The sequence below is a fragment of the Suillus plorans genome (assembly GCF_016647745.1).
Source record: "Suillus plorans strain S12 chromosome Unknown HD556scaffold_65, whole genome shotgun sequence".
Classification (NCBI taxonomy): Eukaryota; Fungi; Basidiomycota; class Agaricomycetes; order Boletales; family Suillaceae; genus Suillus; species Suillus plorans.
Window position 1 is genome coordinate 57,031 of NW_024537449.1, and position 26,161 is coordinate 83,191.

At 48.4% G+C, this 26,161-nt stretch overlaps 5 protein-coding genes across 5 annotated transcripts; all 5 read right to left on the reverse strand.

Moving 5' to 3' along the window:
- Nucleotides 1-559: 559 nt before the first annotated feature.
- HD556DRAFT_839720 (WD40 repeat-like protein) lies at nucleotides 560-2,174 on the reverse strand. The gene is made up of 7 exons (XM_041311797.1): nucleotides 2,077-2,174; nucleotides 1,923-2,020; nucleotides 1,739-1,869; nucleotides 1,605-1,687; nucleotides 1,299-1,553; nucleotides 1,090-1,246; nucleotides 560-1,021 (listed from the first exon to the last, which is right to left on the reverse strand). The coding sequence occupies exons 1-7, from the start codon at nucleotides 2,081-2,083 to the stop codon at nucleotides 706-708; spliced, it is 1,047 nt and encodes a 348-aa protein (XP_041155907.1). The 5' UTR covers nucleotides 2,084-2,174; the 3' UTR covers nucleotides 560-705.
- A 3,013-nt stretch (nucleotides 2,175-5,187) lies between these two features.
- Nucleotides 5,188-5,913, reverse strand: HD556DRAFT_1311822 (uncharacterized protein; the record flags this gene model as incomplete). The annotated part of the gene is made up of 1 exon (XM_041300583.1): nucleotides 5,188-5,913. One exon carries the CDS (start codon nucleotides 5,911-5,913, stop codon nucleotides 5,188-5,190), a length of 726 nt encoding a protein of 241 aa, XP_041155908.1.
- Nucleotides 5,914-9,682: 3,769 nt separating this feature from the next.
- Nucleotides 9,683-11,849, reverse strand: HD556DRAFT_1538552 (P-loop containing nucleoside triphosphate hydrolase protein; the record flags this gene model as incomplete). The annotated part of the gene is made up of 10 exons (XM_041309692.1): nucleotides 9,683-9,878; nucleotides 9,934-10,299; nucleotides 10,351-10,648; nucleotides 10,697-10,765; nucleotides 10,821-10,928; nucleotides 10,980-11,311; nucleotides 11,368-11,402; nucleotides 11,462-11,496; nucleotides 11,551-11,603; nucleotides 11,659-11,849. The coding sequence occupies 10 exons, from the start codon at nucleotides 11,847-11,849 to the stop codon at nucleotides 9,683-9,685; spliced, it is 1,683 nt and encodes a 560-aa protein (XP_041155909.1).
- A 4,542-nt stretch (nucleotides 11,850-16,391) lies between these two features.
- HD556DRAFT_1203094 (uncharacterized protein) lies at nucleotides 16,392-16,816 on the reverse strand (the record flags this gene model as incomplete). Its single annotated transcript, XM_041296412.1, has 2 exons — nucleotides 16,392-16,658; nucleotides 16,709-16,816. Coding segments are annotated over 2 exons (375 nt in total), but the record flags the coding sequence as incomplete, so codon positions are not given.
- A 1,403-nt stretch (nucleotides 16,817-18,219) lies between these two features.
- HD556DRAFT_1244844 (amino acid transporter) lies at nucleotides 18,220-20,745 on the reverse strand (the record flags this gene model as incomplete). Its single annotated transcript, XM_041298481.1, has 16 exons — nucleotides 18,220-18,430; nucleotides 18,485-18,551; nucleotides 18,609-18,653; nucleotides 18,706-18,757; nucleotides 18,809-18,907; nucleotides 18,968-19,077; nucleotides 19,135-19,162; nucleotides 19,214-19,228; nucleotides 19,280-19,289; nucleotides 19,344-19,444; nucleotides 19,500-19,679; nucleotides 19,732-19,872; nucleotides 19,925-19,986; nucleotides 20,039-20,100; nucleotides 20,207-20,549; nucleotides 20,598-20,745. The coding sequence occupies 16 exons, from the start codon at nucleotides 20,743-20,745 to the stop codon at nucleotides 18,220-18,222; spliced, it is 1,674 nt and encodes a 557-aa protein (XP_041155911.1).
- Between the last annotated feature and the right edge of the window lie 5,416 nt (nucleotides 20,746-26,161).

The window sequence follows — 26,161 nt, forward strand, 5'->3', positions numbered from 1 at the left end:
AGTCCAATCCTTCATTGATGGGTACCACAATGTCGGGTCACAATAACTTGAAACGGCGACCGAGAGGCACATGATTAGCGCCCAAGACCAGCCAAAGCCGTATTGTCAGTTTGTTATGATCTTCGAGAGAGACGGCGGTGCTCGGTGTTTGGTTGCTAGGGTATATTATGATCCTGCCAGCCAGTGTGGAGCATTCTAAGACGACGGATCTGCAGTATCGTGTGTCTCCTGTAATGGAGGTAGTCAGCTGTTCTCGGCCTGAGCAACACGTTAGATGGTTGACAGCCGAGGGCCTAGAACAAACTGAACAGTGCATTCTGACAAGTTGAGGTTTCCTCGAACTAGAAGGCATCAGCTTGACGGTAGCACTAATGTAAACACGCCAGCTTACCTGAGTTTCCCATAATCAGTACATATGCTGTCGCTGACACCGCTAAGCTCTACCTTTTGGTGTAAAGTTATGCGCAGGTGGCAGTCTAACCACTTACAACTAAGCTCGAGAAGGAAGTCTGATCAAATAAGCATCCAGCTCGTCGATGGCCCGCTCTGCACTGCGCTGTGTACATTGCAGATACCAGACTTGCTAACTCACGTTCACGTTGTTGAACCATGCTGGCGGGCTGAAGTTGTGTGGGGCGAATTCATTAGCACAAAAATGTAATACATCATGGCGTTCAATAATGTTCTCTCCATTAGCCAGCCGCCCTAGGCTGTACAAGAAAAAAGATCATCAATTCGTATACGGAGGAAAAATAAAGCAAGAAAGAAATCACGCACCTTGACCTCATCGCCAACCTTGCGCACCCAAACTGATCTGACTGTACCGCCTTCTTTTTTCAAACCTTCCTCCCCCTCATCCCACGTATAACTGACACCCACTGCTAGACGTGTGCCGTCGCAGTTGAACGCGATGCTGGGGATCGCAGAGGCATATTTCGGGTACTGTCGAAGGCGTTTTTTGACCTTATGGTCCCAGATGGAGACGGTGCCGTCTGACCCTGCAGATGCGAATGTATTATGTCTGATCGCATGGTATGAGTAATCAGGGTAAGTTGATTAATTACGGCAAATGAACGAGAAGACGCATACACTGGGTGAAATGCGAGCGCATTGACCGGCCAGACGTGATCCACATCTTCGATATTTTGTCTGTGGCACTTGAACGCATATTTCTTATCCTGGATTTCTGGACTTGGGTCAAAGTACTCCACGCCGATACGGCCTTCCACGGAGCCGATCGCATAACCTAACATAAAGCACGTTACCCCTGAACACGAAAGCAATTGATATAGACTCACCCTGTCCATCAGCCATGCATGCTAAACTTCTCGTCATGAATTTCAAACTGCTCTCTCTTGTCTGCGCGGGCTCGGACATTCGCCGTACGTCATATATGTGGAACAAGCGTGAGGCCATGGAGACGACGAGTGTATTGTTTACTACGTCCATGTGGTAAACGCGTTCGGGAAGCATATGATTCGATACTTCTGCTTTTGGTGCGCGGGGATCCCAGAAACGAAGGGATTGGTCCCATGAACCCGAGATGAGCGTATCTGTTAGGTAATGGTTAGAAAAGAATCAAAGAAATATAGGGATAGACGCACTGATTTCACGTGCGTAGGAGAGCGCAGAGACCGAGTTGGAATGTTGACCCAGGGAAGTCACCCTTTCTGTTGTGAGATCAAGCCTGTAAGAAAAGTCAGCGTCTTTCTGAAGGAAATGAGATGGGGATACATACTCCCGCACTCCAGTATCCAAGCATCCGCTGTAGGCATGGGTCGAGTCGCCGAACAGACAGGAAAGGACGGCTGCACGATGGTCAAATTTGGCTTTTTGTTCGTTCGTGGCTACATCATAAAACCGTACAGTCTGATAATGTGTGGTTAAACCTTGGCAGACGAAAAAGATAGATGGAAGCTCACAGTGTCCCAAGCAGATACCAGGAGATGGTCAGGGTTTGTCGGGGAGAAGCGTACCTGGGATACGCTGTCGAACGGAGGTGATGAGAGTTCCACTTGATCTACACATGTCCTCAGTCGCATGGATACACATTTTGGGGAAAAAATACGGACTTACCAGCCATGTACAGAGATACTAGAGCAAACGCTGAGACTGCAAAGAAACTAAGTTATGCGCGCAGAGACACAGCCACTGCGTGCACTGGTGTGGTCACGTGAAGACGGTTCGTACCATTCAGGCTTCAAGCAAACCATCCGATTGACACAAAGCAGTATCTCCGACTCACATCTGCTCGTGTCTAGATCTAAGGGCCCAACGTCCCACGGCCAAATTCCATCTATATAATCTAATATCTCACATGCTACGAGCAGCAGGGTTTCCCGGGCGCTCACTCGCACTAGTACTCAGCCTGCGTGCGTTGAAGCAAATATTACCTCGAGGCTTGGGTCAAGGGTGGCCTGTTATTTAAACGACATGGGGTCCACCTACTTCTATGAACGCATACGATCCATTGGCAGATTCGAGGCCATTTCCTCTTGCAGCAATTCGCACATCTCAAGAAGCAATCGCTGGTCAAGGCTCGTAGCTATCTGGCCCAGTGGCCCTGCAGGCAAGAGGATATCAGCATCCCTTACACTATTGCTAAATGGTTCCACGACGTGAGAGAGAGGGTTGGTTCATTTTATTGTTTCGACCCTCATCGAGAAGCCCACTGCTGTCATGAAAAGGTTTTTTCCACCATCGCGCACGACCTGGCTGATTTCCATCCTCTGGAGATGAGGAGAGCATCAGCGGGTGCAGTTCAGAACGACCGTGTGCTTAAGAGCACAGTGGATGTTATCCGGCAGTGGCGGAGCCTTCTGACGTAGGGAAGCTTTCAGCGTCAAATTCAGGGTCCGTCATGGTCGTGATAGATGCATTGGACCAGACACCTTCTCCGTATTCTTGCTGGTAACCTGGGGGTTTCTCAAATTACGGACCTCCCAAAAACAATTGTACCATTGTTACTTCTTGCCCGCTTCGCAACATCGATGACGAACTCGGCATATCGACGGATGTCCATGAAAGACATTTCATCAGAAGTTGGGGAGATTACATATTGAGGGGACTGGAGGGGCTATCGCATTTGGGGGACAGGGTGTTTGCAGCCCTAGCTAATGAAGCTGATGGCCTGTTCCAGTGAGCCCATCTTGCTTGTGAATTCGTCATAGATCGCTTCCTGGTGTATCATGACCTTGTGGTGCCCCGCGATCCTGTCGATCGCAGCATGCTGCTATAACCTCATTCTGACAGAATTCATCCTGCTCCTGTCGATTTTGGCCTGCGCACATACGAACAATAATTTTTGACACGAAGCTCGCAGAAGGAAGTAAAATTGTCTTTTGACAATGAACGACATCTCTTCTGGATCGAATCGCTTGGCCTTATCAACGCGCACGCACGGTGGCGCATTTGACGACCTTCCGCTCATCCCCTAATGGTTCAAGGTGAGCACATCACATCTGTACGTATCAGTCTTGTGCGCGGTGCTTTTGACGACCCAGTCATGCAGGAGCTAGTTGCAAAGGTGACTGTATGTTGTATATACTTGCGTCATAACGTTAATATATCACAGGACTCCCAATATCCTGCTCCAATTCTTATCAAGTGGTCTTTCAGTGCGGCGAGGATGAACGTGACGCGACAGACACGGCCTACCTTCACTTATATTCTTACATGACTCCGCTCAGGTTTGTCCCTTGACCCAAATTTTCATAACCCCGCCGTATCATATTCAACAACCTACCATTTGGTCGGAACATCGAACCTACGGGCATGGCACTGTACTGAAGCTCGACGCGCTAAACCATGGGAAGGAGGACACAGTCACTTGGAATCCAGTCGATGTGGCAGTGGACAAACCATCTTAGAGACGCCTCCTTGTCATCACAATGTTTAGGCAGCAATGTACCAGTACGAATAAAGAATCAGATTCCTGCATTCGCGGAAATACAACAATAGGCGAGCACGTAACTGAACAATACATCGACAACTGCACAAACAAAAATAGCACTTTATCATATGACAAAAGAGGACATTGAATAGGACGTCATGTGGCTGTAGAAATTTGGAAAGCCCAGCAAACAAACATAAATCGTGACTTCCTCCAGATCCTGGGGATCAAGTACTTTTGCTGAAGGTCACGAGTCTCCGGCGAATGTCCAATATGCGTTGTCTTTTTGTCGAGAGCATTATGCGTTTCTGAGTGATAGTGGGATCTTCGCTGACCAACTCGTTCATACGCTCAGAAAAGTCAGGCCCAGACGCAAGATCACTCAGTAAGCTCGTGAGAAGGCTCTGGGAAAGTTGTCCCGCTAGAGCATGATGGAGAGCATGTTCGATCGTGAGAGGGATGTGGTCAACGATACGCTGTGCTCAGGGCAATTAACACGTTGAAATGGAGATGATGAACAGAACTCACCTTGTAGGCCACATGATAATAGGCTCGAACGTCAGCCATCACAACTAGCTCTTCCTCGAATGAGTCGGGAGGTAACAACCGTGCAAGATCTGAGACTCGAAGATTGGCATATCCTGTTACGGACTAGGATAGTTCGAGCTCTCCCTAGGCGGATTGCCTAATCTGATAGCGGGCTCGCTATTGGAGAGACGGGGATCTTCTCTCGAATGAGAGGTTCGGGGGTTCCACTTAAGGTAGCGTCGGCTTTCCTTAAGGTGCGGCTTAGACTGAAGGACTGGGACTGTCTTTCAGAGGAAGTTCTGGATAAAACCTAGTAGAATCAAGTAGGGAATATACATGATTCTGTCTGCTCTATATACTGTCGTCCGTGTGCACAGACCAATACTACGTTCGGTAGGTAGTTGTAAGTGTATCTATACATGAGGCTTACCATGCCTCTCTTATCTGTCCTCAAGGCGTAGCATGCCTTTGAGTCTAACTGCGCATGCTAAGGCATGCGGCTTCTCTTCTGACCATGAGGCAGAGCTTCCTCATGATCCGGGTCGAGGACCATCTAGGTCCGATCAGATGTAGCCTAGGCTGGTCTAGGTCATCTAACGGCATCCAGGCCGTTCTAGGCGTCTCTACGAGTCTCCGTTGAGTCGGTAAGTCTTCCAAGACGGTGCATATGGTGGGATAGGGGCTAAGGTCATGATGACCTCCGTAGGAGGGGTTCTCGGTTACATGTTATTGTAACATTACCTCCGTTTCTGGGTCGAAGTCACCGACTACGACAAAACTCTCTCCCGGGTTTCTTCGTCTGGAGTGGCAGTATTACTGCGGGTATCAATGGGAGTGGGTGAGCGCGGCGCGGGGTGGTGCTTGATTAACTCTTCTAGCGCTACGTGGTTCTTCTCCCAATCTACGAGGAGTTCGTAGTATTCCTCATCGTCTCGAAACTCTGGAAGGGGTGATTCTTCTTCGAGTTGAGGGCAATGGACCGACAGGTGGTCGGGTCCGATCTCGCTGCAGATGCAGCACACAGCGTCTGGACACTTTCTAAAATTGTGTCCGTATCCTCCGCATCGTCGGCAGATGTAGGTGCGGTCTACTCGCGCTTTCTTGGTAGGGCGCGAGGGTCTTAACTTTTCTCCAACGCGTTTCTTCGCAACGTCTACAAGGTCGCTGAAGTTGTCGGGGAGTAAGTGGAGCGCCATTGCGCGGATTTTCTTCTGGTCTTCCAGCACTATGAGGGCTCTAGTTGCTGGGTCTAAGTCTTCACGGTTCACCGATATTTCTAGGTGTCGCGTGGTGCGGATGATGTCTATCACCAGTGATGCAGAGGCGGCGATGTTGACATCTGACTGTCCTAGGATGTCGCTGATCTCTAGGAAGTGATCTGGGGAGAGAATGGCCGTTTCGGCGACGGCGCCTTTCTCGAGGTGGTCGAGGATTTTGGAAAATCCCGAGTTCTTTAGGGGAACGATGGTAGAGGCTTCGATGTTGTTAGGCATGATTGTTGCGAGAGTTTCTGGCGAGTATATCGTTGTAGAGGGTTTATATGGGCCTCCAAGAGTGCTCTAAGCTCCGCTTGATCAGTTAACTTATCTTTTAATCTCTTTATCAAAGTTCAATCATGAAGGCGTGGAGTGCCTCATGGTTCTTTTGGCAGAGGGGGAAGTCACCATGCCAGTGCGGTTCTGTGATAGTTTCGAGTCATTCCGGACTATTAGAAGCGGAAGTTTTGCGTCATTGCGGACGTGCGTGTCTTGATCTTTCGTTTTAGTCGAATTCTGTCAAGATCTGGGGTATGTCGTTTCGAGATGTTCTTTTTGTTGAACTTCTCGGTCGGCGTTCTAGAGGGTTCCATGGGCTTGCAGGAGTTTCCGTGGAGTTCGTCTCGTGATAGTTTAGCGTCTTTCCGGACAGTGGCGAAGGTAAGGCATCCGGGGCTTGCAGGAGTTTCTCGGTGTATTAGTCTTGTTTTCAGAGTGAAGGGGTCCGTGTCTCTGGGTTCGTCCTTCTATTCTCAGTTTTAGAGTCGTGATGGACAGTGGATAGTTTAAGGTCTTTCCGGACCGAGGATAGTTTCAAGTCATTTCGGACTTCTGCGCAGTTTATAGTCGTGCCGGACTCAGGTACAGTTTATAGTCATGCCGGACTTATGGCGATTGTCGATATTTATAGATAAGGGTGCGGCCGGGGTGAGGGGAATTAAGAGTAAAATGAGTTTTAAATGAGAATTTCACCCCCCAAGTAGGCCGTTTGATCACCTGATCAAATCTAGAAGTCTAAATCAAGGTTTCCGCAGTCAGGGTCAGACTGATCCGTGACTGGTGCGATCTCTCCCTGGAATAATCTAACATCCACAGGGTCGTCCTGGCGGGGACAGTGTCTTGCGATACGCTTTATCGTTCGCTGAAAGTAGTTCTGCTGTTTAATCCGATCTACTTCCATCGGAGTCGTCGCGGGTTCTTCTGCTATGGCAGGGGCCGCGGGAGCAGTGTTAACAACTATCTTGTTGTTATCTTCATCGTCAGTTTCTTCCATCATTTCCTTATCGGCTAGTGTGGGCACGAGGAATGGGCGAGTGACTGGTGCGGTTCTCGATCGTTCTGGGAAAGAAACGATCGGCTCGGCCCGGTTGATCCATTGATCAGCGGCCGGTTCGTCTTCTGCTAGTTTATACTCTTGGCGGAGTTTCTTCGGTGATGGCGCTTCTGCCGTGACTACCGATCTACCTTTTCCAAGAACCGAGGCAGGTTCTGCTGAAAAGACGTACTTCTGAGTTTTCTCCGGTTCAGGGGCCGGTCTAGGGATCTTTGCACGAGGGGGTTCCTCGTCGAAAGTGGCTCTGCCTTTTCCTAAGATCTGGGCAGGTACTGCAGAGAATCTATATTTATCTGCGGGTGGTGAGGTGGCAACTAAGTCCGACTGTCTCGTGGACTTCTTCTCGACGTTCTGGGATGTCGAGGCGTGGGGTTCCAACGGCTTGGTAGCCGGTGCGTATTCGAGGATTTCGTGGAGTTCCTCGATCGGGGTTAATGTCGGATTGAATCTCCGTCTTCCCGAAGTTAGTTTCGACTCGTTTCGGAGATCTTTCATCGGCGAATCAGCCGGTTCTGGTAGTTTAGCCTCATTTCGGAGGTTCTGCGTGACAGGTGCTTCTGTCAGATCTAGTTTATACTCATCTCGGAGTTCTTCTTTCTTCTTCGTCAGGGTGCCTACCTCCCTTCTTTGGCGCGTGTTTCGCGTCCTCTTTTCTCTACGGAGGAGCGGCTTCAACCCGTTCCTCTTCCTACCTCTCTCAATCATTCTCTCAAGTCCTTTCGACTTGTCAGTGGCAGGGATAGTTACCGTGCCTTTCTTCCAATCTATGGATGGTTTCACAGCGGCCAGCCATGTGAATCCGAGTAAGATGTCGTCTAAGCGCGGCATTACGAGGAATCGTCCGTGCATTACTCGGTCGTCGATCTTTATAATGAGTCGGCAAAATCTCTTGACTTTGCCTCCTTCGACTGTCGTTCCGTCTCCGTTTATTACCCGTTTTGGTTTCTGAAGGAGGTGCGTTCTAATGCGATATCTCTTGCAGAGTTCTCTGCTTATAAATGAGTCGCATGCGCCCGAGTCTATGACCATGGTGGTCGTTACGGGCGGCTTAGTGATGGACATTAGGGTGGCGGCAACCCGTAGTTCTTTCTTCTTGGATACGCTGTTCTTGTTAATTATTAGCAGCGGTCCAGTTTTCTCCTTACCAGCCGCTGTCTTGCGGACTGTTTCTTCTTCGATAATCTTTCTCCTCATCGGGCACTTGTGGTCGTTGGCTTTGTGTCCAACGTGATGGCAAGAAAAGCATCGTCGTTGCTTCAGGTGGTGTCTTGTATCCATTCCTGAAAGGTTGGCGGCGGCGTCGGTATTTCTTCTGATCATCATGATCTGAGTCGGTGCGTTCATGGTAGAGGGAGTGGTGCGAAGGGACAGTGATAGGCTTAAGGATTCAAAGCTTCGTACGTCTGTCTTGACAATTTGTGGATAGCTTTACGCCGGTCTCGGCGATTTGGTCACGAGAGTAGAGGTCTACGCTTGTCTCAGCGGTGCGGTCGGTATCGATTCAACGGCGGTGCGTGATGAGCAGGGCCGGGAATGTGAGACTTGATTCTTTTGTTACGGACTAGGATAGTTCGAGCTCTCCCTAGGCGGATTGCCTAATCTGATAGCGGGCTTGCTATTGGAGAGACGGGGATCTTCTCTCGAATGAGAGGTTCGGGGGTTCCACTTAAGGTAGCGTCGGCTTTCCTTAAGGTGCGGCTTAGACTGAAGGACTGGGACTGTCTTTCAGAGGAAGTTCTGGATAAAACCTAGTAGAATCAAGTAGGGAATATACATGATTCTGTCTGCTCTATATACTGTCGTCCGTGTGCACAGACCAATACTACGTTCGGTAGGTAGTTGTAAGTGTATCTATACATGAGGCTTACCATGCCTCTCTTATCTGTCCTCAAGGCGTAGCATGCCTTTGAGTCTAACTGCGCATGCTAAGGCATGCGGCTTCTCTTCTGACCATGAGGCAGAGCTTCCTCATGATCCGGGTCGAGGACCATCTAGGTCCGATCAGATGTAGCCTAGGCTGGTCTAGGTCATCTAACGGCATCCAGGCCGTTCTAGGCGTCTCTACGAGTCTCCGTTGAGTCGGTAAGTCTTCCAAGACGGTGCATATGGTGGGATAGGGGCTAAGGTCATGATGACCTCCGTAGGAGGGGTTCTCGGTTACATGTTATTGTAACATATCCCGCTTCTGCAAGAGCTCTCAAAGCTTTGTCTTCAGGCGTCTCTGTCGCTGGAGTCCCATAGATACGGGGTTTAGCAGTACTCTTAGTAGGCTTTGCCTCTACGGGGAATGCAGCTGATGAGAATGCTGAGGGTGTCGAACCGATCGAAGAACCTTCCTGCCCCCATTCCTTATAGTCTTTCTCGAGACTTGGGCGGCCTTTGTGGGGGCTAGGCGTCTCAGGTCGTGGTGCAGGTTCCTTATCCCCCCGAATATGATGATGAGCCCTGTACTGAGAAGGTCTACTCCGAACTGTTTTATAATGTGACAGCCATTTGTCGCGGAGTGTTTGGAAGTAGTGCGCGTTTTGAGTATAGTGCGGAGTAGTTTCCAGATCCAAAGCCGATCTAACAGCAACTTGGGCGCGCCCCTTGCAGATGTCGACCTGGACTCTAATCAAATTCCTGGTGTCACAATTAACTTGAGCCCAGACAATAATCGTAAAGAGTCAAAACTTACCCAAAGTAATCCTGAAGAACTTTGAAGCGCCCAAAATGAGTGCTTATGAGTGCATTGATCACTTGGTCGAGCACATCGTTGATACCCGCAAGACAGCGCTCAGACGGAGCAACCCAGAGTTTGGTGAATTGAGCGATGAGATTGACTTTAGCCTGATACGGCACGTTGTTCGGAATCTCCCATCCAATCGCCCTTGATGAATAGTTGAGCTGTCCTCCAACTGCCAGAATAAAACACGAAAACATACTCCTGAATGACGTTGCGGATGTCATATATACCCAACACTTTCACGCCAGGATCTCGCTCAGAAAGAGTCATATTGCCCTCCGTATCATCCAGCGGAACAAAGTCTTCCGGTTGATTAAAGGGCCTGAAATCGGGGGCGGTACCGCGTATGTCCCTCTTGAAAATAGTGTAGAGAGCACGATTCTGCTGCGCAAGATCTTTGTCTTGGTGACTGCCATTCACAAACTTCTTAAAGGCATCGCAGAACGCATTCACTCGTCCGAGCACCTCAACTTGCGGATCATTTGCAAGAGGCGGCGGTAATTCGTCGATGTCCTTGATACATTTGGCAAATAGCTTGTCGACATCGTCTCTAAGGCACGGTAAACTGTAGACAATGTAAGTACTTCATGACGACCCCAATAGAAGGTCTACGCACGTTTCTTCGATCAATTGAATGAGCAATTGGCTCACATCTGAAACAAAGCCCGGAATTCCAAGTCGATGACGGTCAGTAACGTCCTTCCAGGGCGACGTCGTGTCGAAATATTCGGTGGCACGCCTTTGCGATTCAGCACGAGACAGGCGTTGTGCACGTTCAGCGTCATCGGGAAGACGCACGCAGTAAAAACCGTGCCTCAGTGTGTGATCCTCTGAACGACCTTCGATGATTTCTACCCATTTGCGGCGCTGGTTGATAGCCCCGACACCAAGTGTGTCAGGTTTCGTAAGTACACCTGAAGAGCCTTTAATTATTGAATTATACTACGGTATGGGTGACTTGCCAATTGTCCTCTTCCCAGCAGGATCTGCGGCCCTGGCGAGACTCATGGATTGTTGATTTTCCATGTCGTCTGGCATGGAACCCATCAATTCAGTAAAACAAGATTTCGCAATTCATACACCTACCGCTCATGGGAATTGTAGTCAATATGATGGTGTTTTCTTTCTTGGTGTAATGTTCCACCAGGTTCTTCACCAAGGCGACGATTTCGGCTTCCTCGTTTTGGATTAAACCTTCCTTGCGCATCAGACATGTCGTTTTGATCTAGATGAGAATATACTTACCCGGTAGATCATAGAATGATAGGTCAGTCGCATCGGGGTCTTCAATCGAGACGCATACCACGTTGCGGGAGAACTTCAGTGTGTTTTTCATGTTCCTGAGTTCCTCGACAGTTTTTGTGTGGAAAGAAGAAGAAGAAACGTCCGGATTTAAGATAGCCGCCTGAGCACGACGCAGCCAAACTTCAAAATCACTTTTGTCTGTGATCGTTTTGCCAAAGGGCACATTAGTAGGTTTTTGGAGGTCTAGGCCGTTACGATCGAAGCCAATACGTAGGGTAATAGTGCAGGACCATGATGAGGCATGACTTGACATTGTACATTCCATAGGGCATCTGCACATGGTAGTATGAGCATTGTTGCAATAACTGACGGTGGTTAGTAAAGTCACCTTGTACACGTTCCGCTGTCTCTTGGGACGTTGATCTTTATAGTAATGAAAATATGAATATCGGGGTGAAAGGACGAACTGTCTGTTGACGCACCCCACTGACGGCCTCGACGAGTGAGCTTTTGCCCGCTAAAATATTAGATTGAATATAGTTGTAGATGCAAAAATGGGTCAATCACAAACCAGATTGACCACCAATTACCACCACGGATGGTAAGTCGATCAGCGCGTCGGCACTGTAAGAGGTAGCGTGAGCGAAATATCCTTATAATCATATGTACAAACACCCACCCCATGGATCGGAGGTCAGCCATCATCTGTATAAGTTCACTTCGCCTCCGGGCATAGTCGGTGGACGATATGTCCACTTCCTCCCATACCTCCAGAGGGCTGACGGAACCAGCGAGGGAGGGATGAGGCGCTCCAAGAGAGGGCTCGGTGATTGAGGCCGCTTGTCTGCGTTTATTGTGAAGTGAATCCATGGTGAATCGGATGTCAGAAGTGTTCAACGCAACATCCAAACGACCTCTGTTTTTATACGCCAGCGCTCGATTTGGTGCCTTCGGATGACGCAAGTACAGCAACCGTATCAGCGTGTTTACCGGCGACACAATGTTGAGTGTATCGAGGGCGATCCGGATGCGAAGTAATACTATGACACATACCAATCATAGAAGATCTGTGATGACCTTTTTGGCACAAGGTCATACAGTAAACAAAAAGTAGAAACAGAACATGCGCACCTCCCTCCTCGCTAAGGTCCATATTGGCAAGAAGTCGATCATTTAGGTGATTCACTGCATCATTCATGGACATGATTTGGGCATTACCACTGTATAACTTTTGTTCTTCAGGTGCGCTCGTCCTTGAAGCTGTCGCCACGACGCTCGTCTTTAACTTGTTCGCATTGTCCAAAGCGTCGAATAGAAGGCCATCGAGAATAGCTGATGAAAGGAGGGAAACCCTAAAGTTTGGAAAGAGTCGTGTCCGACTCTTCTCTCATGGCAAATGTTCCTATTACATCACCACGATTCAGAGCCCCAATCTTATCTTCTAAGTTACCGCAACCGACTCGGAGGACTCCGGCATCATCATGATATGCAGAGGGTGGTGACAATCTGAAATCGAGGTTTAAAGCTTAAAGCTTGAAGCACCTGCCATGTTACATCCTGCTCTATCAGTGTAGGAAGTGGTGATTTGACCGTGAACTTTGGACACTTGACAAAGTCACCACTCCCTGCACCTAGTAAGTGACATAGTACTATGGCAACTCGAATTATGTAAAACTCTCATGGTGCAACATGAAGTACTGGTCGAGCTCTAGGTTAGTCTGACTGTACTAATATACCAAGTGGTACTTACTATGCATACCGATTCAAATCATTTGAGTGCCGCAGGGAAAAGGAAGTTGCATGGGCAGCCTCCTGTATGGTATTTAAATACCGCCGCAGATACTAGCCCGCTGCGGGCAGTGGACCCGACTCTAGCCATGCGCTGGAGAGATGATGGAAGACTGAGCTGTCTAGAGAGATCATGACGGTGTGGTACAACACGGTGTCACGGTGTCGTGCTGTCGTGGGCTGAGACCCCGAAACCCTGGCACTCACCCATCTGCTAATCATCAGTTTCACCAGTACGTACTGTGAATTGTGTTCATCGATTCAAGCAGAAAATGTCATGAAGAAGCAAGACTTCCAACGGGATTGGTGACTGGCTAGATCATCAGGATACGACAGAGACTTCGGAAGAGTCACGGGTGACTGAGCAGGATCCAATCTAGTCAATAATTTACCACTTATCCACTAGTGATAACCGTGCGTGTCTCCTTTCCTGCGTGCCTCCTTTCAAGCGCGTCATGCTGTGTTGTTGTCCTTTTTTATTATTCCTTACTCTGTGACGACCTGAGCTCTGCTTCCTTTCACGGTGTTGATGGTCTTCAGAACAGAAGCAGACGGCAAATCTGCGCACTCTCTGAGTAAGAACGCGAAGAGACACGTTGTGCTTATCTTCAAAGGGGAACGAAGAACAAGACTGTACGAATATTGTATTTCCCAACTTACTACTGTAAATACATCGAATGGCACCTACGCCTTCGTAACTCCATGAACACAGAATGAGGGCCGGCAGCCGAGTCCTGGTATTGGATATCAATATTGTTTCAGTCGCGATACTTATCCCCTCCCAGTTGTATTGCTCCATCCCTTCCTCTGGTCCCAGGACGCTAGCACAACACGCAAATACTGTGATAATCAGGGACTAGCAACTCCTTGACTGCTAACCAACTTCTCAAGCATATCGCTGGCAGCAGTCCTCAACTCTTTCACAGCAACGGCGACCCTCTCACCCTCTCCCTGCTGTGCATCTCGCATCTCTGGTGCGTTAAGAACACGATCCACATATACGATGAAGGACTTGAGATCGAGTTCCTTAGCAGTGTGCATATACCTCTTCGTGCCTTCCACAAGGTCAGGAAGGAACTCGAAACAGTGTATGTCGTTGACGATATAGGGGGCATGGAACCATGCATTGCTGATTGTGTCCCACCACTGCTTCCCTGTAATAGAATTGAGGATTGCAACCGACGACTGTTCAGGTGCGATCCGGAGGAGGATGCCAGCTAGGTAAAATGCATGTAGACTGAGGCTGTAGCGCTGTGCAGCAATGCTAATGCATCGATCTATATGATCCTCAACCAATTGGGGGTGCCAGTTGGAATTCCTCGCGAGGGCAAAGAGCAGTTCGAGATAGCACAAGTCGTGTTCATAATGGAAGAAGCAGTCAGGATCATCATCGGAGGGTGTTACACCTGGTTGTGGACAAACTGCAGTGAGGATAGCGGGGGAGAACTCGGTCAAGATCATATCCCGCAGTTCCGCATTATTAATGGCATCGATCGAGACCATTTCTTCTCGGGCACTGTGGGCAAGGCGAAGAGCAGCATGACGTAAGTGAGCAGGCATGGGACTACCCATGCAGGCGATGAGGCTCTTGAAGAACTGATGCCGTTTAGCAGGGCTGGAGCGTAATTTTATGACAACCAGGAGGAGTAAAAGGATGTCGAATACTGCTTCCTGGTCGTTGGGATCCAAGTACTCAAGGCAGTCGACCAGCCAGTCGAAGTCTTCTGGCGAATGGGCATCACCTGTCCAAAAATACTGGTTATTCCACAAGTCGGCAGGGTCCCGAGATACTCCGGCAGCAGCAAGCGTGAAGCGCAGTGCACTTTGCGGAACACCCAACAGTTCCAAGGGAAGATTTTTTTCGGATGATCCCACTCGTGGGTAAAGCTTCCTGCACATGTCCAGGTTCCGCATGGCAAGGAATGAAGGATTATAGTAATTTTTGGCAGACTCAAGCACAAGACAAATGGCTGTGATGAGGTTCGATTCCCGATATGTTATACCTGTGCTGTCGTCGCTGAGATCACCTCCATAACGTGTCCAGAGAGTAATTTGGAACTGCTCCAAAAGGGCATTCGCAAATCGAGGCAGGGCAGAACTACACAATATCTTCGTTAGCCATACTAGTAGCAGAAGCACCAAATGAGTCGATGACACCTTTTATCAATCCGGACTATGTCCTTCTTGTCAAACTGAACCCCGACCATGACGCAAGCAAGAAGAGCGCAATTGGCTATGATTTGATTCGATGGAGAGGATGAAAATGATAGCAGTATTGATATCACATCCATGGCCAATATTTCCACGTTTTCATTCGCTCGCCCAGTGACAAAGTGATAAGGAAGAGAATGTGACAGCCACTCCGCCACAGAGTCAGGACAATCATACAACGGAAACCACGGAAATATGCTATCTTCATCTTGCAGAAGACAAAGATTCTGAGTCGTTTTAAGCACCGTCATGTCGGCTTGATCCATACCCCTCAGAGCCATCCGGTCAAACATGACATAATCTCGTTCCTTGAAACCAAGAAGTTCACCACCGGCAGGATGTGCCTGAAGAACGCGGCCACAATATAAATGACTCATAGCCATTAAACAAGCTGAGGCCTTTTCCTCCAACGACGGCATAATTTGTCCATGAAAGCCGACGCAGCTCATATAAATATCATACAGCTGATGCAGTGTGCCTGAGACGTCGAGATCTAGGGGCCATTCGACCTGCGGAACAAGGCTGGCAGCGGCAAGAAATACTTCAGGATCCGTAGAGGTCTCGAGCAGCCACTTGACGCTGGGTGCTTCCAGATTGCTGGTAGGTATGTTAGGAAGAGCGAGGTCGTGGTCATTGCCCGACGAAACATCTAATTTCGGTCCAAGCAATTGTGCTTCTGAGTCCACGACCTTTGTGGAAAAGCGCAGGACAAAATGCAGCCAGCTATGAAGACGAGTGATTAACTGCTGAAGAGATCGCTGTGCGAATGCGCTGATCGCACGTACAGGGCCTGAGGAGTGAAATGAGCACTGGGTATCTTTGTGATAGTAGATGAGATCGTCACCTCTAAATACTGCAGACAATCGGGTCCATCTTGACCTGAAAATGTCAAGCAATTGTTCCAGCACGCCTGACATAGAACGGTCAAAACCTGTCCACATGAAGAACACACAACTCACCTTGCAGCGACTTTGTGAGCTGCTGGAAACAACTGGAGGTTCGTTTGAATACCGGGCGTAGAACCCCTGCCATGTTAATTCAGACGGGGAACGACCACTGGAATTTAGTAAAATTGATCTCACTGTCAACGCGCAACATGCGCAACATCATCGATGTTGGTGTCTGAAACGGACAAGCAGGAGATACCAAACATGCCATCACCGTCAGGGAATAGAACAGAAATCCAAAGACCGTCGTTGCGATGATGACACAAGCGATGCTCAGCTGCTCGTACCACATATTGGCGCCAAGGGCAATTCCAAATAGAAGAAGGGAGATCTGAAGCAAGACCGGAAAGGATTGCACGACAGCATCAAAATACCATGTGACGAGACCGTCGAACTTCTCTTGCCTGCGCTTGCCTCGTTCCTCCTCCGAGCCGCGGCCATATCTGTTCGACTTGTAGTACCCGAGCCACTGCTTGCCTAGTACGGCCCCGAATGCCGCAAGCAAGCTCATGGACAAGCTTGCGTATGCGACCAACTGGATCCTCACAGCCGACGCAGGTGGCGACCACGTAGATCCTGGATCTGCGGGAGCGGTGCCTGCCGCAGCGAGGTTGCCGAGTCCGATCTGCACGAGTTGCTTCAAAAGATAATTCGTAGTGTCGCTGGGGTCTGGACTGAGATTGGACTCCATCGCGACGATGAAACCTGTGCTGACAGCGGAGAAAAGACCAGACTGATCAAACCTCAGTCTCGATGCGCCGAAGATCAGAACGCTAAACTTACGAAGATCAAGACAATGTCCATGTCAGTAGTGTATCGCTCAAGGAACTCGCCATCATGTTCCTCTGCGACTCGTTTATACGCCCCCCAGAAACGAGACCGTTTGTCCTTTCCAATCTTCGACGCAATCGTGGAGTCCTGGAGAATGTCCAATACTTGCTTCATGACATTTGCTCTGAGTGTACAGTATCGTCAGTTGCGATCGCTTGACTTGTTTTTCGCTTACAATTCGCTTAAAGTTGGCTGGTCCTTGTCCGCCACGACCTTTCCCTCCTCGCTGAGACAATTCAGGAGCATGTTTGACGTCATTGTTGACAAGAACTCACGGAGCTGAATCGCCGATTGGTGGAATATTGGATGTGCTTCCTTGTACTGGAGAAGGTCCTGACGGCTGTGAAGGCCCAGCGTTCGAGCTGCAGTTCTGGTGAGTCAAGGAATGGCAGACGCCCATCAGGGAAGAAAGACACTTACATCCCTGATGGCAACTCCGCTAAAGGTTCAATATTTGACTTCTCCCTGTCTTGCTGTTAGACGGGTGACAGATTCCAGGAAGCTGCAACTTACTCTTCGATGGGTCCTATTGCGTCAATTTGCGGGGGAGGCTGCTCATCGTTGTGAGTGAGCTGATCCTCGGTGTCGTCGGTGCCTGATGCAGTGATGCTTGTGACATGAAATTATACCTATATTAGATCCCAAGTAAAGCTAGCGGAATTGGAAAGGGTCTGAAGTGCACAGACAGAGCAGTGTGGTACACAGCAAGTCGGTTGGGCGGCTACGACCATGATGAACACGTGCTTGCCACGAGCGTTGACGCCGAGAGTGCTTGTGAGCGCTAATGATCATGCATGATGGCTAAGTTGGACTCGGTCTTTATGCGATATAGTAATGTTTGTTGCGTCGATCAGATCGATCAAGCTGTGCGCACGTGCAACAGTTTTGCACGATCATGATAGACTTTGGAATAAACTGCAAACTTGAATTTTATCATGCCCAAATTTGAAACCACCATAATTACTAAAAAGCAGGTTTTCCAAAGGCTCTGTTAACGAATACACTTCTCCCAGTGGCTTCTCGCAAGGGATTTGAATGCAACATAATACTGCAAGGCGACGACCCTGTGCCTCCATACCACTTTTATAGTCACTGGCGACCTCGCATTTCAACACCTCAGTCCTAGCTGACGGATATTGACAGGAAATGACTGCATCGCTCAACGCTTTGGTGACGGGCACCAAGTAGAAGATGGGGCAGGTCCCAACCATGGTGATGCAAGGCATGGTCATGGCATCAAGTGGATGCAGGCCCCTCTCTTGCTGCTTGTGAAGCTGGTAAGCCGCAATGGCTCCTGGAATCATACGTGCTTCGACATTTGAGCGACCTATCTGCGTCTTGTACTAGTATACGGTAGTATGATACCGCATACTTTAACCGTGCATTACATGAACACCACACCAACAACAGACCGACTTCAACTTATCAGCACTTTCAATCAATCCCCGAATCAGTCGATTTTTTTATTCGAAAACTTGGAAGTAAGTTCCGTGAGCAAAACCACCAAACATAGAATAAAAAACGCAAACACTCACCACAGTGACAACAGTCCCATCGTCCAACGTCTCCTTCCGCGGTACGAGCGAATACCCAAATACCTTGGGAAGAACGATTCGCCATACAACCCAGTACAGTCCGCCTGCTAATATGATAGAGATCCCGACCAGGCAGTACCTAGAGAATAAGTGAGGAATAAGAATGAGGGAAGCGCTGGTGAAGGAAGCGTACAGGTAATATGGTAGTGGTGGGGTGTCGCCAACGCCATTGGCTGGTCTCAGGAAGGGAGCGATGAGGACTGTGTACAGGTTTGGTTAGAGAAAGAAAGTGTTGAAGCTGCAGATGGCCGACTCACGGAAGGTAGAAGCAGCCAAGAAGAATACGGCGAGAGGCCACCATACTACATCATATGCATTAATGTACCAAACAGAAAGAGTGACATATTTTCTCACCTTTGAATGGCCGAACAGCATCTGGCTTCTTCCATCTCAGATAGAACAGGCCCTGGCGGCATCAAGAAGTAAGAAACAATCAAGAAAAAGTTGAAACACGTACGATGACAATGAATAAATTAATAATCTGTTGTGGGTATCCTTCGATATCCAAAATAAAGGGGAAAGCGATGTTTGGGGGAGGCCCAATGATAGTGATTGCCTAGAAAATCATTCTAAAATCAATATCATGGATATCATGCAGTTCCATGGTAGCACTTACAGAAGGTATCAAGTGGATGATCAATCCCGGAAGCGGGGACTTCCCCGTGGGCCAATTTGAAGCCCAGAATTTGTTTCCGAATGGTAAGGGTATCCCCTCCTTTGCGAGCTCTGAGATCGAAGTATAAGTATAAGCTATGTAGGACTACGATGTTTGGTATGACAGACCCTGGTTTACTCGTGCCGCAGCAAAAGTCTAGACGAAAAGTTCATGTGCCAATACATTCAATAGTATCTCTCAGCTTACCACAGTAACAACGTTCTATGGCCCATCATCAGACAGAGATCATGATATAAAATATATAAGACTCACTCCAAGAGCACTGTCATGATAACAATAAATCAGGAAACCCTCGAAGCCAGGATGTCGAGCTCACCTGAGAGCAATGAAAATCGCCAGCGCACGCTCCGCAGCAGGACCAAAGACATTCCCGAAAAACAAAGAGGCAACAGCAACACCAGACTCATCGATCTCCGTCTGTTGATATCATTCAGTATGTCGTTCGTGATGCATACACAAAACAAGTTCCTACCTTGGTTGCAGCCGCGAAGTAAGCTACATTTGCAAGCAAGTACAAAACGGCGCATATACCAAGACCGAGCGGGCCTGCGATCTTGAGCGTCCTCACTGGATCACGGACGTTGTTCATCACGTAGTTCACGCTAGACCATCCCCCGTATGAGATCAGGACTTTGAAGGTGGCGGTAGCATACTGTGAAGACTATAGTCAGTAGATGGACATCTAGGAATATCGTTGAATGCACGTCGTTGCTGCTCGTGGAGCTCCCCGCGAACGCGTTTCTGAAATTATAGTGCGGGTCCGCGACGCTGGTTTTTCCAGAGAGAACTACCCAACCTGTGATCACGACGAACATCAGAATTGCGATCTTGAATATCGAAAGCAGCTAAAAGGAAGGTCAAGTTGAATATGATGGTGTAAAAATGAAAGTTTCATACGTCCATTATCAGCACGCCGGTCTTTGGAGCCAATCCGTGTAGAAGAACTACGAAGAAGATGACTAAAGGCCATGTAAATGACCGCAACATGTCAGTTTGTGTAGGAGATCATACCCCCAAGTGCAATAGCACGTTCATTCCAGCGATCCACAGTTTGATCAGCGGCAACCAAGAGGCTACATCATATCAGCCGAGCCATTTCATTAAGATCCAAAATGCGCACTGGCTGGCAAAAACCTTAAATAAGCAGTTAAGTTTTAACACCGAAGATCTATCTGAAACAAGATATCACTGACAATACAACTGCTTGGAGTGAATCCAAGTAATATAGAGTTGACAGCAAATACTGCGGTGGCGAGGTACTTGGGCTTTTTGTAGACGGCCTCAAGGTATACTTTCTCTCCACCACTGCGAGGGAACATGGTGCCGAACTCGAGCCATATGAAGAGGCCACAGAAGCTAAGCAAGAACCCGAGGACCCAGAGCGCGAGGGAGGCGCCAACTGACCCCACGCTGGAGAGGATAGAGGATGGTGTTGAGAATATACCAGTGCCGATGATCCGTCCAACGATAAGGAGAGTGCAAGAAGTCACACCAAGGTGACGACCGAGGCCTCCAGCGGTATCTGAATGACGTCAGATGAGCAAGTTGAAAGAATAGCTAGCAACCTCACATTCTTCAAAGGTCAGTTCTCCAGGACTAAGGTCAGGATCGTCGTCTGGTTCCTTTTGAATCCTCTGATCCTTTTCGCTGGACTGTGACTCAAAAGCACGGTCCTGTTCCTGTTTCTTGCTTAACCGCGACCACCAGGTAGTAGACATTCCTATAGATGAGGAGGGAAATATGAACACGAGATATCAGCGCCTTGAAGGCAGATACTTTAAGGGTGCTCGATATATGCGCAATAAGTGCACATGTTGTAAACACCATGATATGGACCAGTGGTGACCTCCAATTAGATTCCTAATTTCAAAATCAGGGGATCGAGGAAGAGAAAGAATAGGAAATAAATAAATCTTACTACATACATAGCAGCACATAACGCCTCCTAATGTGATGGTGTGTTCTCGCAACAGGGTCTTTTTTGCTGGCTAAATCCTCGCCGTCGGCGTCTCCACGAAATTTGAGTAGATACTATCACCATCTTGAGTTAAGGTGCTCGAAAATTGCGCAATAGGTTCACATGTGGTGAACACTATGATGCCGTGGACCAGTGGTGAGGCACTATACCGTACAGAAGACAAGTCGAATGGATTAGGCTGTTGTAATGATTTCTAATTGGGTTTGTAATTTTTAAATCGGCGCACCGAGGACATGGTTTCCTAAAAAGCTGCTTTAAATGATGGCCCTGCAGGTAGATGTTTCAAATTTGCCGAACCAAGTGAACTTAGTCAGAGAAGAGGATGACGTGACGAGCACGCTTGCAGGATGATGAAAGGAATGCGGGGGACTTGCAGACTAGACTTTGGGTGAAAAGGCTAAGTGATGTATTTCAACACTTGACAAGCGAGGCTTTCGTAGTGGGGAAGGTCTGTCTTTGCCCGACCGCGCAGCCTGAATGATTCCAGCGTTCGGGGTTGAAAAAAAGAGAAGTCGAACATGACGGACTCTCTCGGCTAAACGTATGACAGAAGTTTGCGAAACCCATTGAGTCAATGACTCAATGCTAGATGCAATCGTTGAAATTCGTCATGGTAATAATGTGCGATTGGTCGCCGAGTTATAATACAAGTCACTTTTTATAAAATGACTCGTGTGATTAGTAGCGCAGAGGTTCTCCCAAAAAGAAATACAAATTCTTGCGTCCATCATACAGACAATTGCTCATGTTACATACTTGATTGGCCAGGAAATCACATTGGGTAGTTATGCAGAAACGCTCGGTACAATACAATTGAATTCTCTACCCCAATCCCATTATCAACACCGTCTGCAAGAATAATAACAGATGGTGGCCACGACGGATACTATAGCTAGTGTGAGCTTGCCAACGAGAGTAAGGTGTAGCAGTGGCTTGGCACTAGATTTCCATATGCAGAGATTTGCGCTCCACATCGCGGTATTTGATCGAGCTCGGCGGTATAAGACCGACTTTGGCGGTATAGCCTAGACCGAGTTCACCCATATTGTCAAAAACCAGTTTGTCAAAGACTTGGACAGAAACTAGACCACGACGAGGTATATCTTGTTGCCGAACTATATGGTACAGCGTGACTTTCCGTACGGCGACTTGTTGAAAAACCTGAACGAAGTAGCGTTAACGAGTGATTGACAGTGGGTTATAAATAAAGTCAAAATCGGATCCTTACTTATCAATGACCAGAAGATGTGCTTGACGAGCAGTGACTGAGGTCTTGACCTCTGCCAAGGGAGTTATGCCTCATTTGCTTTGAGATCCGATGGAGGAATGGAGCGGGTGGGAACCGAGTAAGTCTACGAACAGAAGGGGGGTGTCGAGTTGGTGCCAAGTCATACTATCTCATTACGGAATTGTAGTGGGTGGGTCCATGCAAATTGCATCGCTGAGGTGCGGGCTTGAGGGTGGTGTTTCGTTCTCGATTCTGATCGTCCAGATGACGAAAGTGACAGCAACAGCAGTGAGGACAGTCATAGCAGTACTACTGAGGATGTCAATGAAAATGAGTAGTGCGGCCCAAGTCCAGTTCGCGTTCAAACCAGGTTCAACCACAATTCAAAATATTCACACCGGGTCTTGCGTACTCCAGGTGGCGGAGCACTTGACCAAGTGTTGTTCGTACCAGTACTCTTGCCGTCATCGTTCAAAAAGGATTTGCACATCCTCCACTCTCCCAACCTACGCTACTCACAGTATTGGCATACATTGCACTTTTAACCATGAACGGGACTAGGCCATGAACCTAGATGGGGTTGCCTGGTTGGAGCATGCTGCAGAGGCGGTCGCGGATGCTTGACCGGCCACTGTGGGGGTTGAATGAGATGGCTAGATGTATGGGTGCAGGACTCACGAGTATCGGAGTATGATGAGTTCATCAGATTAAACATGCTTGGACAAAGTATAAAACGCACGAACGCACCTGCTCATAATTAGCATTTGCGTTTGCATGCTCCGTCGCTACGCCCCAGTGAAAATCGACAAGAATGAGGTAGATACGCGTAGATAGATGTCTAACCACAAATTGAGGTAAATACAAATCTAAGAAATTCGAGACAGCAAAACTCTAATTTTGTGCAAAACACAAAGAATCTTTGCAAAGGAAAAAAATGCAAACATTGTCAGACTTCGATCGCGTAGTTTGCAACTGTGCAACGAACTTTCGGCAAACTTTGTACAAACTTTGCATATGCAGACGTTTAGCCATGTATGTGTGTTATATTTATTACGAGTCAGTGCACTGGTTGAACCATGTGCATCTTCTCATCCGCTCACCATGTCAAAGTTTGTCCCCGCCACGACCGTCCGGCTAAGGCTTGATACAATCATTCCCTCGCGTTTCAAGTTACTACTAAGCCAGGCTGCCCGCAACTATATCTCTTGCAGACTACAACATGACAACCACGAGCCCACTGGCAGAGCGGCGAGCAGTTGATTTATTCACTGTGACTGCCATTTCTAGTACCCCGGACGAACTTGCTGGAATCTCAACCTACATATCTGATCCTCCCGCTCCCACATAGAAAGTGATTCTCTTCCCGGCAGCGTGTGGGGCCCGCTTTAGATGGCCAACTAACACAATCATGGCACTCAACTGGACACTTATGCGACTTCCATGCAGCTTTTGGATTCTTACATGTCTAAGACGGCTTCAGTATCGTCTCGTCACACTATCACGAAGGAGTTCCCAAGTACACTTGCCGTTGATGCTGCATCGTGTGCTCTTCGTAGTGGTGATGTCCGTCATGCTATCGAGATGTACAACCATGGTGCTAATTCAAGATGTATCGTGCCATTCGAGCGCCATGCTCCAGTTCATGATGAAGAGATTCATAGATCTCAGCTCCCGCCTCGATAATCCTCCAAAGCTTTGAGAGAGTTGTGGGAAGTCGTCGTTTGCCTGGGCCCCTGAGCTGGAATTAGTGTGAAGACGTTTGCCCCCTCCCCACTGTTTCCTTCTCCAAGATAACGAGCGTTGATGCCACCAAATCGAGAGCATTGCGCGCATTGCGAGACAATACTTGGCTCCATCTCGCGTGTCACAGGACACAAGAATTTGACGAACCCTTTAAGTCGGCCTTTCTCATGCGCGACGAGCCGCTTTCGCTCAACTCGATGTCACACAGAGGCTCTGTCTTGGCAAGAATTTGCATTTCTTTCTGCCTGTGAAACCTGTCTACCAGTATCAAGGAGGTACGTGCCACGTCAGCGAAAACCTCCCGCGCTAATGCAGTACACTAGGAATACAAACGAAAGGCCACGGCGCAGGTGAGTGTCATCGTGCTTACTGGTTCTACAGGCCACTGTACTAACTGGGTTCTTCTACTACTACAGATCAGCTCTTCTTCGATGCTCCAAGGCAAGGACAGTGGGAATGAGCGCGATGACTAGCGGCGGGACCCCGGTGTGTGTGCATGATAGCATTGGCGTCGGGATAGCGGGCAGGGCGGAGGCGGGCATGGGCGCAGCGATACCACTACCTAACCATAGCGATACCTATAGATACATCATTCAATGGCATTAGATACCTCCCAAATGGAACATTTTCAGCGCATATATGCATCTAAAAGTGATCTAAAGCCAACGAGAATCGTATCGAAGCGCTAAATGTTCGTTTCGATCTCTATCTTTTTTCGTCTCGAAAAGTCTCATTTGTCAAAACACGTCAAACGGTATCGATATTTTTCATAGGTATTATCTTTTTAGCTATCTATCTACGTGTATCTACCTAAATATTGTCGATTCTCACTGGGCTTCAGCTGTCATATTTTCCCACAATTCAAACGTACTTGACGATCGCGACAACGGCAATGACTACCCATCTATCGACGGCTTTCCACCTTGACTGAACAAACAGTGTACCCAGTGACAAAGCTCAATCGTACATTGCTCGATCTCTGCGCTGGATGGAATGCGTAGCCCCAGTGAGAATCGACAATATTTAGGTAGATACACGTAGATAGATAGCTAAAAAGATAATACCTATGAAAAATATCGATACCGTTTGACGTGTTTTGACAAATGAGACTTTTCGAGACGAAAAAAGATAGAGATCGAAACGAACATTTAGCGCTTCGATACGATTCTCGTTGGCTTTAGATCACTTTTAGATGCATATATGCGCTGAAAATGTTCCATTTGGGAGGTATCTAATGCCATTGAATGATGTATCTATAGGTATCGCTATGGTTAGGTAGTGGTATCGCTGCGCCCATGCCCGCCTCCGCCCTGCCCGCTATCCCGACGCCAATGCTATCATGCACACACACCGGGGTCCCGCCGCTAGTCATCGCGCTCATTCCCACTGTCCTTGCCTTGGAGCATCGAAGAAGAGCTGATCTGTAGTAGTAGAAGAACCCAGTTAGTACAGTGGCCTGTAGAACCAGTAAGCACGATGACACTCACCTGCGCCGTGGCCTTTCGTTTGTATTCCTAGTGTACTGCATTAGCGCGGGAGGTTTTCGCTGACGTGGCACGTACCTCCTTGATACTGGTAGACAGGTTTCACAGGCAGAAAGAAATGCAAATTCTTGCCAAGACAGAGCCTCTGTGTGACATCGAGTTGAGCGAAAGCGGCTCGTCGCGCATGAGAAAGGCCGACTTAAAGGGTTCGTCAAATTCTTGTGTCCTGTGACACGCGAGATGGAGCCAAGTATTGTCTCGCAATGCGCGCAATGCTCTCGATTTGGTGGCATCAACGCTCGTTATCTTGGAGAAGGAAACAGTGGGGAGGGGGCAAACGTCTTCACACTAATTCCAGCTCAGGGGCCCAGGCAAACGACGACTTCCCACAACTCTCTCAAAGCTTTGGAGGATTATCGAGGCGGGAGCTGAGATCTATGAATCTCTTCATCATGAACTGGAGCATGGCGCTCGAATGGCACGATACATCTTGAATTAGCACCATGGTTGTACATCTCGATAGCATGACGGACATCACCACTACGAAGAGCACACGATGCAGCATCAACGGCAAGTGTACTTGGGAACTCCTTCGTGATAGTGTGACGAGACGATACTGAAGCCGTCTTAGACATGTAAGAATCCAAAAGCTGCATGGAAGTCGCATAAGTGTCCAGTTGAGTGCCATGATTGTGTTAGTT

Coding starts and splice junctions, on each gene's coding strand:
- HD556DRAFT_839720 (XM_041311797.1), bottom strand. Junction 1,870..1,922: donor TGGTATCTGCTTGGGACACT/GTGAGCTTCCAT, acceptor ACACATTATCAG/ACTGTACGGTTTTATGATGT. Junction 1,688..1,738: donor TTGGATACTGGAGTGCGGGA/GTATGTATCCCC, acceptor CTTTTCTTACAG/GCTTGATCTCACAACAGAAA.